General features: G+C 39.4%; 1 protein-coding gene across 2 annotated transcripts in view; it reads right to left on the minus strand.

Annotated features, from left to right (window-relative positions):
• Positions 1–10564, minus strand: part of LTN1 (listerin E3 ubiquitin protein ligase 1) — a 69269-nt gene extending 58705 nt beyond the window's left edge. Inside the window, exons 1-6 of one of the 2 annotated variants that reach the window (XM_032353361.1) lie at positions 10368–10564; positions 5086–5289; positions 4487–4585; positions 3741–3971; positions 1828–1880; positions 947–1127 (exon numbers count right to left, since the gene is read on the minus strand). In XM_032353361.1, coding sequence (XP_032209252.1) covers positions 947–1127; positions 1828–1880; positions 3741–3971; positions 4487–4585; positions 5086–5289; positions 10368–10409 — 810 coding nt within the window. In that variant the 5' untranslated portion in view covers positions 10410–10564. The remainder of the gene's footprint in view (positions 1–946; positions 1128–1827; positions 1881–3740; positions 3972–4486; positions 4586–5085; positions 5290–10367) is intronic. The other variant, XM_032353353.1, reaches the window with a different exon arrangement.
• Between the last annotated feature and the right edge of the window lie 6848 nt (positions 10565–17412).

The raw sequence follows: 17412 nt of genomic DNA on the forward strand, positions 1-17412 counted from the left end.
ATCAACAGTTAAGACACTTACCCAACTGAGCCACCCAGTACTTAAGAAGTACTAAGTAAGGGGTGCCTGGGTGGTCCCGTCATTAAGTGTCTGCCTTCGGCTCAGGTCATGATCCCAGGGAACTGGGATGGAGACCCACATTGGGGTTCCTGACTATTTCTCCCTCTCCCACTCCCTCTGCTTGTATTCCCTCTCTCGCTGTCTTCTCTGTCAAATAAATGAATAAAATCTTAAAAAAAAAAAGAACTACTAAATAAAAAATAAATAGAATGAAATATAATACCATTTATGTGAATTAAAAATACAAGCAAAAAGGCTGCGATGCGCCTAACAGATAAAATTCGTGTTAGATAAGCTTCATTCAGGTGGGACTTCTAGTGCGATTGTCCATGAGTTTAATGTTAATGAATAAGCAATATATATTAAGATGTTTTTAAACATACATTAAACAAGGTTATATATTGACCAATTGAGAAAAACGATGAGACCAAAGACTCGCAGGCATCTAATCTTGTATTTCCCCTAAGAGCAATGTTCCTGGGTTCTTCATATAACCTAATTACCATGAATAACAAGCACCAACTTTCTATACAAAAGGACATACACTATGCACATCAGAATGGTTAGCTGGTAGAAGAGGAGGATGGAGAGGGAAGGAGAAACTAAAGAGAAAAAAATGCATTAAGTTAGAAGAGCCTCACACAAAACAATTTTGAAGCACCATGAACAGAGGAATAGGATAATATGGCTCAGAATCTGAGGTCTAAATAACTAAATAAAAAAGTGAAAATACAATAATATTGCAGTAAAAGAGGAATTCCGTCCAACCACGAAGATGTGTTCACAGAGTTTTAAACGCAAATAATATGCATAAAGCAAAAATATAAACAATATCAAAGTGGAAAAAAGGAATCACAGAAATGCTTACAATAAAAGATTAAGATACCTGAGGTATACTGTGTTTTCCATACTTCCAAAACTTATTCTGTGATAAAAGAGACTTAAATTTCTCCTCCAGAGAATCAAGCTCATTATCAGGTAACAGGCAAAGCAGTTTTTTTAATGCCAATAAGGAACAAGTTACAACCCGATAGAATTTAGCTTCTCTTTCTTCCTCTGGAACCGTTCTTGATGTGAAAAGAAAATAAATATACATAAGGATTGAGAATAAGCCAAACTACATATTTGGCACTTCTTTTTTAAATGTTTTATCATTAAAGAGCTACTGAAGTTGCTTTATTTCTACATTCTACCTCCCTGTGCCAACCTTCCTCCCTTAAAATACAAACATAAACAGAATTTTAATCACATATTTTCAACTATTACGAGGTCAAAGTAGATTAAAAGCTGTGGCTTGAAAAAAACTGCAAATATGCTGCTCTCAGTAGCAAAATGATTCTAGGAAGCAGGTATCAGTGCATCTAAGATTACTTCCCATTATGAACTTCTAATAGTTATTAGTACATAAAAGTAAATGGGACATTTTACTACTCTTTCAATAGAACTATCCATAGTTCTTAACTATTTTAACCAGACCTTAAAATGATTCCTGCTAGGACTATCAAAAGGTAAATGTGGGGAAAAACAAAAAATATCTCTTTGTAAAAGAATAAGACACATAACTTCCAGATAATTCCAATTAAACAACAGGACAACTTGCAAGTAAAAACACTTAAAACAGCACCTGACATATAGCATTATATTAAGTATTTCCAGCTCTACTTTTACAAACCCTTTTTTAAAAAATGTGACCTTGAAATGGTCATCTTATTATTTATGAGCGAAAGAAATCCTTAACATGAGTTACATAGATAGAACGTAACTTACTGCGGGTCACTGAGTGTATCAGGTGTTTCTTTTATAAGATGATCCTGCAGCACCTATAGTGGGGTGAAAATTCCATAGCCTTGAGATTTTATTGAACTGTCAATGGTGAACAGTCCAAGCATAAACCTTATCTGACCTTAAAGTGTTTACCCCTATCCTAAAAAAGTAGCAAATTAAGGAGCAAACTAAAAGATTTGAACTTTACCTAATTTTCTTTCCCTATCAATCCCCAAGCTTGACTGCTTTGGGGATAAAAAGGAGAGGGTACTTCTTCTGAACATCTCCAGTCCTGTCAAGAGGAATTTTCCCTTAAATATTCCTGGTCTCTTGCTCCTCCATTCCTCTTCTACACAGCAGCTGAATACCCGATGAGCAAGTTTGGGAGAGAAATTGGGTTGTTTTCTTCTCCCCCCTCTTTGTGAGTGCCCCCCAGCTCACAGAGGAGACCACATGTTGTGCTCTGCTTCATCATGGAGGAAAGTCTAAGGTTCCATTCAAAGTGGGTAAGTCTGCCTACTTCCAGGGTGCAGACTAGGCAATCTACTGTTCTAGTACCCCTTTTATCAGCAATAACAACAGGTAACATTTAGTTAGCTTTTCCACATGTTCAGTATTGCTTTGAACAATTTCATCCATTAATTAAATTAATCCTCATAACTACACAATAAGGTAAAATTTCCACTTTAATAGATGAAGAAATGAAGGCACAGAAACTTGCCCAAGGTCACATGCAAAACTAATGGTGCATACCCAATGGTATGACTCAGAATCTATGTTCTTATGGACAGTATAATGTAATACCTATAAATCTGACATTTTGGTCTTCATTTGCCTAACTCTTCTCTACAAAATTGATTTTGAACTTGGGGAAGTTCACACTCAGTATCTGTATACATAACCAAGTAAAGGGAGAATAATGGAAGAAACAATCCACATATTCAGTGAACAGTTATCCATCCATAATAAAACCAAGAACAAAAAATCAACCAAATGAAAAACTATGAACAGCCAAATCAGTTGTCTCAAAATCCACTTTCTAAAACGCTTAGTGTTCCAACTCATCACACTTCACTCTCACAACACTTATCACTTTGATATTTTAAATAAAACAATGATTCTTGGGTTAGAGAACTCCCTTTGAGAATATGATTAAAGCTACAAACCCTGTCCCTAGAAAAACAAACTTGGTAAACCTGAAAAATAAAGAATGGAAGAACCAAGAACTTAAAAACGGAAACAGAACACACATGTGTATGTAGGAGAGGTGTTAGGTGGAAAGATATGTAAGGCTATTTTTATGATCTTCTGAAGGGCAATTTATCACTATCTACAAAAATTTTACATGTTCTTATCCTTTGACCCAACATACGGTTACTATAAATTCCATTACTCCCACAGGGTATGAAGAGATCTATTCAAGGATTGTTCACTGAAGCAGTATTTGTTATAATAAAAAACTGAGGGAAAACCTCAAATGTTTATTAATATAAAAGGAATTAAATAAACCATTGTACATCCATATCAGAAAGCCAAAAAAAAGGAATGAAGATCTATACACATGTACTGATATAGAAATGTGAGGAAAAATAAACTTAGATTTATTTTTTAGAATGTATTCTTTCTTCAGATTTTGTAACATAAAGCATAAACCTTTTAAGTACTACGACTAAGATTTATAAATTAAAGATGAAACATTTAAATAACTTATAAAGATTCAATCCAAAATGTTACTTATGTTAAAAATCAAAAATGGTCAATTTTGTTAAACACCATTTTTAAAAGGTCCTCTTCCATTAGAAATATTTCACTTACTTATTCTTTCACAAGGCCACATAAAGGAGTTATCATTATAATATGCCTTATATCCCTTAAATATTTGAGGAAAAAAATAGAGAACAGTTCTAAGAACTTACACTAGTAATTTCATCCTTACAAAATGCTATGGCTTCAGGTTGCTTGCTTGGAGGGAAAGCTGCTTCAAAGGCATCTTTTGCTGCAGATGCAGCTGGTGTGTAAGTATCACACTGAGCCATTAGCCAATAGCCCATTAAACTTTTTAAGTAAGGAGCCAAGTGTTTCTTCACTTTAAGAATAAGTTTTTCAAAAGCCTGCTGTGTTGCTTCTCGAACCCGGCGATCATGGTCCTATTGAAAATACAACATAGTTTAAAATAGCTCTAGTCCATAAAAATACAAATACAGACATTTCTGGATATGATATGATGACCCATTAATAAGAATTCACCTATGGGCAGTGCTAAACTAAAATTATTAAGTTTAAAAATTATAAGAATTTAATTAATTTTTCCTTTTCCCCTTCTTGCATGAGATGAAAACTATTCAAGATAGACTCAAGATTAGGCACTGAATACTGAGCAAGTCACACTCACTCTTGCAGCAAAGATGCAAAGAAATTAAACTGTCAAATTTTACTATGACTAGAAAGTATCTAGGTAATTCTCTAGTAATTACCTAATTTCTGAAATCAGACTCCCAATATACTTTATACAACTAACATGATCTAATCTGCATAATACTGACATAACATTTTATAATTTTCACCAAAAATGAATCATATAAATTTAACAGTCCCCATGACTTCAATCAAAAACTATAACAAAACAAACAAACAAACCTAGCATACGTTTTTGAACACTTACAAGTGAAATTTTACAGAAAATTCTTGGCCAGTATGGAAGGACTCCTTTCACAATTTCTGTGTCTCTCTCTGTACACATGGTTCCAAATTCCTGCATAGCCTAAAAATAAATTAGCAACATTACTAAGGACCAACAGCCACAATATTGGCTATTGATTACATTTATTCTGTTCCAGAAGCTTAGTCTATTTTATACAACAGGAGAATACACTGCTTCTGTTTATGCCATATGGGACTAATTTGAAGAGTTCCTTCACAGCACAGAAACTTTTCTTTTCTTTTTTTTTTAAATAAAATGTATACAAATTAAAAACTCCATTTAATACTATACGGTCAAAATTATGTTCTGTGATGGGAAAACCATACACCCAGAATTCCAAAGTGGTTCAAATACGTACAGAACAACAAACTAATTTGTAACCCAGAAGATAAAAGGTAAAAACTAAGCTTATGTCTGTGTGTCAGAAAAAAATACAACTGTAAAAGAACTTTTTAGTGATAAATCATGGCTCATTTTTCTTTACATAAAGTATACCAATGACATTTTGTTTTAACAAAAGGATTTTTCTTGATCATTTTTATGAAAAACACAAAACTTGCTTTTAATTTTGTCGTGACATCTTTCTTAGAAAGTTTCCGCAGCACCATTCGGAAATCAGAATCTACAAGACTGTCAATTTCTTCAGCTCCTTGAATAGCAGGAACATAGCCTAGGTCACTCTGAGATGTTCCAAAACCAATAAATCCAGGCACCGTTCCCTGTTCTTTGGCAAGCAGTTCTGCAGCTCGGCCACTGTTTGAAGGCTGATAAGAAAGTTGGGAAAAAAAAAAAAATTTCAGAGTACAGGAAGCATTCAAAATTTAACTTTGTGTTCTTGTTCTTGACAATTCTCAGAGAGGAACAAGCTTTTATTTGATAACTTTTTAAAAAAAGATTTTATTTATTTATTTATTTCAGAGAGTGAGAGAGTGAGAACACAAGTGGGGGGAGAGGGAGAGGGAAAAGCAAATGAGCCTGACATGGGACTGGATCCCAGGACGCTGGAATCAATCACGACCTGAGCCAAAGGCAGATGCTTAACCAACTGAACCACGTAGGCACCCTAACTTGAGAACTTCTTATTTCCTAGCCTAAGATTTCATCTACTGCAATGTTTCCATTACCAAGAACCTATCAATAATAACCCTAGTGCTATTTCCTGGTCTGCTAAACATCAGAACAATGTTGGTTAAATTAGATACAATCCATTAGTGGCTCATGGGATCAACTTAATAGGTCATGACAGCATTTCCCAAAAAATAGAATAAAACTTTAAAACACAGAATGCATCACATTTGGTAAGAATAAGTACTATTTTATAAAATTTTTAATTTCCAAATTAAATATACACACACACATGTATACTATGTAATGATATAAAATTAATTCACACGTGACTTACATCTTTTCATTCATCCATTCAACAAATATTTATTAAACCACCACCATGGGACAAGTCTAATGACGGCTGTTTCTAAGATTAGGAGCTCCTTGAAGGTAGGTACACTCAGCTCCACATACACAGAGTTACCCTAATTTCTTTGAGCTATAATGGATATAAATTACATTACTATGGACATAAAATCAATTCAATGGTCAGCATATAAGACACAATCCTTTGAACCATAGTCAGTACTTTGTTAGATGGATACTCAATATAGTAGCTTTCTTGTACAAAAAGTTAAGGAGCTGGTTTTAACAACAAAAAAAATTTAAACTGCTGAAAGAATGTAACATATTCATTGTCATCTAATAGAAAAATACCTCTGGGACGCCTGGGTCGCTCAGTGGGTTAAGCCTCTGACTATTTGGTTTCAGCTCAGGTCATGATCTCAGGTGTTGTGAGACTGAGCACTGCATTGGACTCTTATGCTCAGCATGGAGTCAGCTTGAGAGTCTCTCTCTCTCCCTCTAGCCCTACCCCTGCTCACATGCATTCTCTCTCTCTAAGATTTAAAATAAAACCTTAAGAAAAGGTGGGGGGGGGGGGGGCGCCTGGGTGGCTCAGTGGGTTAAACCTCTGCCTCCGGCTCGGGTCATGGTCTCAGGGTCCTGGAACTGAGTCCCGCGTGGGGCTCTCTGCTCAGCAGGGAGCCTGCTTCCCCCTCTCTCTCTGCCTGCCTCTCTGCCTACTTATGATCTCTGTCTGTTAAATAAATAAATAAAATCTTTTAAAAATAAATAAATAGATAGATAGATAAAATATAGTTACTGTTTCTTGTTACTTCCTCTACTGCATGTTCAATGCTTATACCCCCAGTTCAAGAATAAGAACCTTGATTCTATTTCTGGAAGTTAATTTTCTAATACTACACCTACATTCTTATGTGCCTGTCCTCTCAAAGTAGTAGAGGTAGCAATCCTAAGTCTACAGTTCAAAGGCCAAACTCAGGAAGACTCACAAGGTCTTTCCCCATCTGGCCTTAGCTTTCCCCAGGCCTATCTTCTGACACTCTTCTTCCCTTGTCACAGGTCCCCCTCTCTTCTCCCAATTTTGCTCTCACCACTTACGCTCCAGTCCCAATTCAGTTTTCTGAATATGCTATGCCTTTCACAATCTGATCTTTGTGTAATCTTTTCTCTCCACCTGAAAACCTTTTCCTCCTTTTCACTGCCTGACAAACTCCTACTCATCCTTTAAAACACACTCTTGTTTTCACTGCTTGCCTCCTTCAGGTCAATTACCATTCTTTTTCTGTTCTCCCATCTTCTTTCTACTCATACCTATATCATAATTCTTTAATACATTATAATCATTTGCTTACTTATATGTCTATCAACAAATTAATAATTCAAAAATAAAAAACATCTATGATCTTTGAGTACATGGCATTCAGTACTCAAAGTCTTCTGCTGAATGAAAGAATGCTATTTTTTTATTTTTTTAAGATTTTATTTATTCATTTGGCAAAGAGAGAGAGAGAGGTCACAAGTAGACAGAGAGGCAGTGGGGGAGAGAGAGCGGGGGAAGCAGGCTTCCTGCTGAGCAGAGAGCCCGATGCGGGGCTCGATCCCAGGACCCTGAAATCATGACCTGAGCTGAAGGCAGAGGCTTAACCCACTGAGCCACCCAAGAATGCCATTCTTAAATTCAAATCTCAACTAAGCAACTTGCCCTTTCTCTAAGCCTTAGTACCACCATCTTTTTTTTTTTTTTTTTTTTTTTTTTTAATTTTTTGACAGAGAGAGACACAGCGAGGGAATATAGGCAGGGGGAGTCAGAAGAGGGAGAAGAGGTTTCCTGTGGAGCAGGGAGCCCGAAGTGGGGCTCGGATCCCAGAATCCTGGAATCATGATCTGAGCCGAAGGCAGATGCCTACCAACTGAGCCACCCAGGTGCCCCAGTACCATCAACTTTAAAATGAGGAAATAGTAACTAAGTCATTACTTGGATCGTCAAAATTAAATGTAAATGTTTAAACCATTAAAACTGATTCCAGCAAGGATCACCAAAGGATGCTAAAACCATTAGGTGAAAGTTTGTGAGAAAAAAGATTGCTCCCAGTCTCAAAATACCACTCCCCATGTTATTTGTTAATAGCCGACAGAAAAAGATACCTTTATAATGGACATCACGGTAACCAATTGATTAAACAACACCAAAAATGGAACAAACAAGCAGCATGTGCACCCTGATGCACTGATGATGATATATCATCTATGAAGCATTCCTATCAAAAACTGTTTACCTTGAATCTCCGCATAAGGACAATCAGACAATTCTAAATTAAGCAAAAGTGCCCTAGACTTTCCCAAATTGTCCGTCATAAAAAAACTGCCCTCAAAAGAAAAAGAAAAGGAAAAAAAAAAAGGAAAACTACCTAGAGCTAAATGGTTAAATGAATGGAATCACTCAATCCTTCATTGTATCCTAGGTGTTTTTAAAAACGCTGTATCTAAAAACAAGTTATACAGAACATTTTTGAGATGACTACAGAAATCTGAATACAATGTTACATATTATTAGACAGTAGTACACTGAGGTTAAATTTTATGCATGTTGTAATTGTTCATGGTTATGAAAAAGAATCGCCTTTGTTTCAAATATATGTGTTGAAGGACTCAACAGTTAAATGTCATGATAGATGCAACAATTCTCATATGGTTCAGCAAAATACGTATATTTAGAAAGAAAACAAATGTGACCAAATATTAACAATTGATGGATCTAGGTAAAAAAACATATGGCTGGGGCGCCTGGGTGACTCAGTGGGTTAAAGCCTCTGCCTTTGGCTCAGGTCATGATCTCAGGGTCCTGGGATTGAGTCCCGCATCAGGTTCTCTGCTCAGCGGGGAGCCTGTTTCCCTCTCTCTCTCTCTCTGCCTGCCTCTTTGCCTACTTGTGATCTCTGTCAAATAAATAAATAAAATCTTTAAAAAAAATATGGCTTGTCAGTCTAATATTTTTGCAACTTATCCTTATATTTGGAATATTAAAAAAAATTTTTTAATTGTTTAAATAAGAAAATTAAACTTAACTGAGAATGCAAGTAAAGTGCTTAACGCAGTACCAGCACAAGGCAAGTTACTATTATTACAGTTGGTACTAGAGGTCAAAAACAGATTAAGTGACAGATCTAACAAAATGTACTGATATCACTAGAATTTGATCAGAAACAGGAAAAATGCTTTCTCATAACATTGAACTGTGCCATAACAAGCTAAATACTGTAAAAATACATTATGATAATGTCCCTAATCATAAATTTAATCTACTTTTGGGTCTTCTTTAAACAAGTATTTAGGGGCACCTGGGTGGCTCAGTGGTAAGCCTCTACCTTCAGCTCTGGTCATGATACCAGGGTCCTGGGACAGAGTGCCCCCCCCCCCCACGGCCCCGCGATGGGCTCCCTGCTTAGTGGGGAGCATGCATTTCCCTCTCCCTCTGCTGCTCCCCCTATGTATGGCTTCTCTCTCTCTCTCAAATAAACAAACAAATAAAATCTTTTAAAAAACAGAGTATTTGGTGAGCTTCTACTATACACTAATCCTTGTTCTAGGCTCCTAGGACAATAGCCTTCATAAAACACCTGCCTTCTTAATACATCAGTGAAGCAAGGCAGTAAATGAAGACAGACTTAGTAAGTTACACAGTCTGTAAGAAGCCCTAAGTGCAAAAGAGTAAAATAAAGCAGGAAAAGAGCACAGGGAGTGCGATGGGGGCTATCATTTAAAATAGGAGGATCATGACAGACCTCACTGGGGTGTCTCAGGCAAAATTTGTAGCCGTCTAATAAAGAGCGTTAGGGAGCCTGCCAGGCAAGGTCAAGGCTCGGCGAGGAAGTCAGTGTGGCTGGATCGAGCCAGCGAGGAGGAAGCTGAAGATGGTGCCAGAGAAAGGAAGGGGCCTGAGGGTGACCACATACCATGTTTACCATCGTTTAGGGATCTGGCCTTTACCCCGAGGAATCTGGGGAGCCCCAGCAGGTTTCTGAGCAACAGAGCGACATGACCCGAAATGCCCTGCACACGAGGCTCACTTTCAATGCTTTCTACCCAACTCCCTTGTTCCCAGTGCCAGCCACCCCCACCCCCGCCAGCCTGGCCAGGTAACCTTCCCACTGAAACGGATACTGAACCATTCCTTAATGGAAATTGTAGGATGTGTGATCGGGTGGAGACAGCTCTGGCATGGGACATTTTTTCTCTCACAAATCCCCAATCTGCTCACAGACAACTCACCCCGTTCGTGGGGACGAACACACAACAGAGAGGTCACACTCGACACGCAAACACACGCCTCCCGACAGCCGCGCTCCACACGCCCTCTGGACGCGCGCGTGGTGCAGACAGCGGCTGCGACATGAGGACTCCCCGCTCCGCCCAACCCCTCCGCACTCACCCTCAGGTTTCCCTTGGTCCGCTGCTTGTTCTTCCCGCCCATGGTCGCAGTCTCACCCGCACTCTCAGCCCGCAGCCCCCTGGTTGACACGGCCGGGCCACAACTTCCGGCCCCTATCGCCGGAAAAGGGCCGACTAGAGCGACTTCCCCGGCCCTCCCCTTCCGCCACCCACCCCGCCCTCCCACCGCCCCACTTCCGCTCCCGCCTCCCGCCGCGTCCTTCACCATCCGCCGCCGGAAACGTCACAACTAGAGCCCCGCCTTTATGAGTGACGTCATCCGTGCCCAATAAGAGGCCAAGCATGAGCCCCGAAGCTTCAAATCCTGTCTTTTCCCGCTTTCAAGGAACCGGATTTATTCCTCTCTTAGCCGGTAGGAAATTAGGAAGATCCGTACTATGGCCATTTTCACGTAAAGGTAGTGGAAGAATGACACGGTAGTGGCTGTGGAAACAGGGAAATGGTTGACGCAAAATGCAATCATTCTAATCACCTGGGCGTGTATGAGACATGCAGAGGGGCCCCAGATGGCGCACTTGGTTAAGCTACCACTCTTGATTTCAGCTCAGGTTCTGATCTGGGCATCTTGGAATTGAAGCCCGTCTCTGGCTCTGTGCTCTGTGCACACAGCAACAGTGGGCTTCATGTTCTCTCGCCCTTCCCCTTAACCCCTCCTCCTTGGGCGCGCTCTCTCTCTCTCAAAAAGACAAATAAATCTTTTTTTTAAAAAAATGCAGACTGTCAAAAAAAAAAAATGCAGACTGTCAAGTCCACCTTAGGACTATTGAATCAGATTCTGCATTTTTAAAAAGTGGGCTCCCTTAAAACAAGGCGGGGCTCCTTGCTTGGGGAGGGCGGGTAGCTGACACCAAGAATCAGAAACTTAATGGACTGAGCCACCCAGGCACCCCAGATTCGGCATTTTTAACAAGATTTCCCAGGTGGTGTTAAAATTTGAGAAGTAGTGCCCTAGGTGATATTCTCTAAATCCCCCCCTTTCATATCAAAATTGTTAAGTGTGATTTTTAGAAAAGTCTAATAATATTTGAAATGTAAAGATCTAAGTGATTTTGTACTAAGTGATTTTGATTCTCAATGACACTAGAGAAACATAAGCACATATTGCTACTTATTGCCTCTCATGTCCACATACTCACCCCTTTATACTCAATTCCATGATACTGAGACTCTGCCAACTATTTCTGCTTTATTCAACTGGCCCTGTTAGGTTCCATCCATAATGGGGACTAGAAGGAGACTGAAACAAGAAGAGGGAGAAGCGACTGGCTCCATTCCCTTAGCGTCATCCCAGCAGTGGCGCTTTGCCCAGGCAGCATCAATTCGTTTACTTGGCAGCTGGTTTCACTTTGCATCTCTTTTCCAATAATCAACCATCCTTATTGTGCACCTCAGGGTTACCAGTAACTGAGCACCCAGGTAGGAACAGTCCCCTCAAAGGTTTAATTCCTAGCTCCATGGGACACCTCCTTTGAGCTCTAGACTTCTCTGAATATAGTTTATTCTGTAGACTGGAATTCAGAAACATGTAAATATTTCACAAGATTCTAGCCATAAAAATAAATCAAAAATTTTAAGACTCTCCTCAAAAAAGAAAAGCAAAATGAAACAAACACGCCTGTAATCTATAAAGTTGATGGCTTTGTAACATGAAAAGGGATTATTTCAGGGGCCCGTGGATGGCTCAGTCGTTAAGTGTCTGCCTTTGGCTCAGGTCATGATCCTGGGGTCCTGGGATCATTTCCTGCAGCTGGCTTTCCACTCTGAGGGAAACCTGCTTCTCCCTTTCCCATTCCCCACTTGTGTTCCCTCTCTTGATGTCTCTTTGTCAAATAAATAAAACCTTTTTAAAAAAATAAAAGATCTAATTGAAGATAATTATTAAATCCAAAATGCTTTAAAAAATTAATAGTATATAAGTGCATGCCAAGAGATAAAAAGCTACAAAACTTTAATCAGAGTCATGAATAGATGATGAAAAAAAAAAAGACAAAATTTAAAAGGTGTCAATCTCGAAAACTATGCATGTAAACCTAATGTATTCCCAGTCAAATTCCTAGTAAGATTTTTTTAAAGATTTTTATTTATCTGAGAGAAAGTGAGAGAGCATGAGTGGGGAGGGGCAGAGGAAGAGGGAGAAGTCAGCTGACCCTGGATGCGGGGCTCCGTCTGGGGACTCCAGGATCATGCCCTGAGCCAAAGACAAAGGCTTAACTGGCTGTGCCACCCACATGCCCCAAGAGTTTGTTTTTAAGTATCACAAAATGATCTCAAAAGCTCACTTGAAAGGATACACATGAAGAATAGCTACAAATATTTTGAAAAGCAAACAGAAAAAAATGATTCATCTTAAACTTTAAAATGTGAGATATTGCCATAACCATCCAGAACGTGTTGTTCAGGAATAAATAGTGAAACAGAAAGGCACATCCAGAAGCCTACCTTCGGGCTCTGGCAACAGTAGCATTTCAAACATTTGAAGAACATGGATTGTCCAACAAATACCATTGGAACAACTGGTTACTTTTTTTTTTTTAAGATTTTATCTATTTATTTGACAGAGCGAGATCACAAGTAGGCAGAGAGAGAGGGGGGGGGAAGCAGGCTCCCTGCCCAGCAGAGAGCCCGATGCGGGACTCGATCCCAGGACCCTGAGATCATGACCTGAGCCGAAGGCAGCGGCTTAACCCACTGAGCCACCCAGGTGCCCCAACTGGTTACTTTTTGAGAAAATAATTTAAATACCTATCTCATGCAGCACTCTGAAATGAATTGCTGATGACTGAGCATTAAAAATGAAACCATAAGCCAATAGGGTCCAACAGTACATTAAAAGGATTATTCACCACTACCAAGTGGGATTTATTCCTGGGCTGCAAGGTTGGTTCAACATCTGCAAATCAATTAATGTGATACAATACATTAATAAAAGAAGGAACAAGAGCCATATGATACTCTCAGTAGATGTTGAAAAGCATTTGACAAAGTACAGCAACCTTTCTTTTCTTTTTTTTTTTTTTTATAAACATATAATATATTTTTATCCCCAGGGGTACAGGTCTGTGAATCGCCAGGCTTACACACTTCACAGCACTCACCATAGCACATACCCTCCCCAATGTCCATAACCCCACCCCCCTTCTTCCAACCCCCTTTTCCCAGCAAACCTCAGTTTTTTGTGAGATTAAGAGTCACTTATGGTTTGTCTCCCTCCCAATCCCCTCTTGTTTCATTTATTCTTCTCCTACCCCTTAACCCCCCGTGTTGCATCTCCACTTCCTCATATCAGGCAGATCATATGATAGTTGTCTTTCTCTGCTTGACTTATTTTGCTAAGCATGATACCCTCTAGTTCCATCCATGTCATCGCAAATGGCAAGATTTTATTTCTTTTGATGGCTGCTTAGTATTCCATTGTGTATACATACCACATCTTCTTGATCCATTCATCTGTTGATGGACATCTAGGTTCTTTCCATAGTTTGGCTAGTGTAGATATTGCTATTATAAACATTCGGGTGCACATGCCCCTTGGGATCACTACATTTGCATCTTTGGGGTAAATACCCAGTAGTGCAATTGCTGGGTCATAGGGTAGTTCTATTCTCAACATTTTGAGGAATCCCCATGCTGTTTTCCAGAGTGGTTGCACCAGCTTGCATTCCCACCAACAGTGTAGGAGGGTTCCCCTTTCTCCGCATCCTCGCCAGCATCTGTCATTTCCTGACTTGTTAATTTTAGCCATTCTTACTGGTGTGAGGTGATAGCTCATTGTGGTTTTGATTTGTATTTCCCTGATGCCGAGTGATGTGGCGCACTTTTTTATGTGTCTGTTGGCCATCTGGATGTCGTCTTTGCAGAAATGTTTGTTCATGTCTTCTGCCCATTTCTTGATTTGATTATTTGTTCTTTGGGTGTTGAGTTTGCTAAGTTCTTTATAGATTTTGGACACTAGCCCTTTATCTGATATGTCATTTGCAAATATCTTCTCCCATTCTGTCAGTCGTCTTTTGGTTTTGTTAACTGTTTCCTTTGCTGTGCAAAAGATTTTGATCTTGATAAAATCCCAATAGTTCATTTTTGCCCTTGCTTCCCTTGCCTTTGGCAATGTTCCTAGGAAGGTGTTGCTGCAGCTGAGGTAGAAGAGGTTGCTGCCTGTGTTCTCCTCAAGGATTTTTCTTTTTTTTAAGATTTTATTTATTTATTTGACAGGCAGAGATCACCAGCAGGCAGAGAGGCAGGCAGAGAGAGAGAAGGAAGCAGGCTCCCCGCTGAGCAGGGAGCCCGATGTGGTGACCTGAGCCCAGGACCCTGGGATCATGACTTGAGCCGAAGGCAGAGGCTTTAAACCACTGAGCCACCCAGGCGCCCCCTCCTCAAGGATTTTTATGGATTCCTTTCTCACATTGAGGTCCTTCATCCATTTTGAGTCTATTTTCATGTGTGGTGTAAGGAAATGGTCCAATTTCATTTTTCTGCATGTGGCTGTCCAATTTTCCCAACAGCATTTATTGAAGAGGCTTTCTTTTTTCCATTGGACATTCTTTCCTGCTTTGTCAAAGATTAGTTGACCATAGAGTTGAGGGTCTATTTCTGGACTCTATTCTGTATTCTGTATTCTCTCTATTTCCAACACAAATGGTGTTGGAAAATTGGACAGTCACATGTGGAAGAATGAAACTGGACCATTTCCTTACACCATACACAAAAATAGACATCCAAATTGATGAAATGCCTCCATATGGGAAAGGAATCCACCAAAATCCTTGAGAAGAACACTGGCAGCAACCTCTTCAACCTCAGCCATAGCAACTTCTTCCTAGAAACATTGCCAAAGACAAGGGAAACAAGGGCAAAATGAACTATTGGGACCTCATCAAGATAAAATGCTTTTGCACAGGGGCATCTGGGTGGCTCAGTGGGTTAAAGCCTCTGCCTTTGACTTGGGTCATGATCCCAGGTAATGGGATTGAACCCCACATTGGGCGCTCTGCTCAGCAGGGAGCCTGCTTCCTCCTCTCTCTCTGCCTGCCTCTCTGTCTACATGTAATCTATGTCTGTCAAATAAATAAATAAAATCTTTTTAAAAAAAAGTTAAAAATGGGGCACCTGGGTGGCTCAGTGGGTTAAAGCCTCTGCCTTCAGCTCAGGTCATGATCTGAGGTCCAGAGCTCAGGTCCTGAGCTCAGGTCCTGGGATCGAGCCCCGCATCGGGCTCTCTGCTCAGCAGGGAGCCTGCCTCCACATCTCTCTCTGCCTACCTCTCTCCCTATTTGTGATCTCTGTCTGTCAAATAAATAAAATCTTTAAAAAAAAAAAAGTAAAAAAAAAAAAAAGCTTTTGCACCACAAAGGAAACAGTCTATAAAACCAAAAGACAACTGACAGAATGGGAGAAGATATTTGCAAATGACATTTCAGATAAAGGGCTAGTACCCAAAATCTATAAAGAACTTAGCAAACTCAACACCCAAAGAACAAATAATCCAATCAAGAAATGGGCAGAAGGGGCGCCTGGGTGGCTCAGTGGATTAAGCCGCTGCCTTCGGCTCAGGTCATGATCTCAGTGTCCTGGGATCGAGCCCCGCATCGGGCCCTCTGCTCGGCAGGGAGCCTGCTTCCCCCTCTGTCTCTGCCTGCCTCTCTGCCTACTTGTGATCTCTCTCTCTGTCAAATAATAAAATAAATAAAATCTTAAAAAAAAAAAAAGAAATAGGCAGAAGACATGAACAAACATTTCAGCAAAGAAGACATCCAGATGGCCAACAGACACATGAAAAAGTGCTCCACATCACTCAGCATCAGGGAAATACAAATAAAAACCACATTAAGATACTCCCTCACACCAGACAGAATGGCTAAAATTAACTAGTCAGGAAACGACAAGTGTTGGCAAGGATGCAGAGAAAGGGAATCCCTCCTCCACAGCTGGTGGGAATGCAAGCTGGAGCAGTCACTCTGGAAAACAGCATTGAGGTTCCTCAGAAAGTTGAAAATAGAGCTACCCTATGACCCAGAAATTGCACTACTGGGTATTTACCCCAGAGATAAAAACATAGTGATCCGAAGGGACATGTGCACCTGAATGTTTTTAGCAACAATGTCCATAATAGCCAAGCTATGGAAAGAGCCTAGATGTCCATCAACAGATGAATGAATAAAGAAGATATTTATATATAAGATATTTTATATATATTTTACATATATAAATATATAATATAAATAAAATATAATGTGTAAAATATAGATAGCATGTATAATATATAAATATAATATATAAAAAATATATAATATATATAGTAATTACATATATGTAAGGTAATATATATAATATTTCCCACTATATATAATGGAATAGTATGCAGCCACCAAAACCTCTCCAAATCTTGGCATTTGCAACAATGTGGCTGCAACTAGTGAGTATGCTGCTAAGTGAAATAAGTCAATCAGAGAAAGACAATTATCATATAATCTCACTGATATGAGGAATTTGAGAAACAAGACAGAGGATCATATGGGAACAGAGGGAAAAATGAAACAAGATGAAACCAGAGAGGGAGACAAACCATAAGAGACTCTTAACCTCAGGAAACAAACTGAGGGTTGCTGGTGGGGGGTGGGGTGGGAGGGATGGGGTGGCTGGGTGATGGACATTGGGGAGGGTATGTGCTATGATGAATGTTGTTAATTGTGTAAGACTGATGAATCACAGACCTGTGCCCCTGAAACAAATAATACAATATATGTTCATAAAAAAATGAAGCCATAAGATGTGGCAAAGAGATACACACATATATCATAAAAGTACAAAGAAATTTATGGGCGTGATAAATACTTTCTGGGTAGGAGTTAATCTACCAAGGATTGTTGTAATAAGAAAAGCACTGAAGCAGAGTTCAACTACACTGGTAAAGTTTTATTTCTTAAACAGAATTATAAGACTATGACTATGCATTTTTTTTTGACTTTTTGTACAAAGTAAATATTCATAGATAAATAGGATGAATGTTGCATGTCATTTTCACAAGA

The sequence above is a fragment of the Mustela erminea genome, chromosome 1 (genome assembly GCF_009829155.1).
Source record: "Mustela erminea isolate mMusErm1 chromosome 1, mMusErm1.Pri, whole genome shotgun sequence".
Taxonomy (NCBI): domain Eukaryota; kingdom Metazoa; phylum Chordata; class Mammalia; order Carnivora; family Mustelidae; genus Mustela; species Mustela erminea.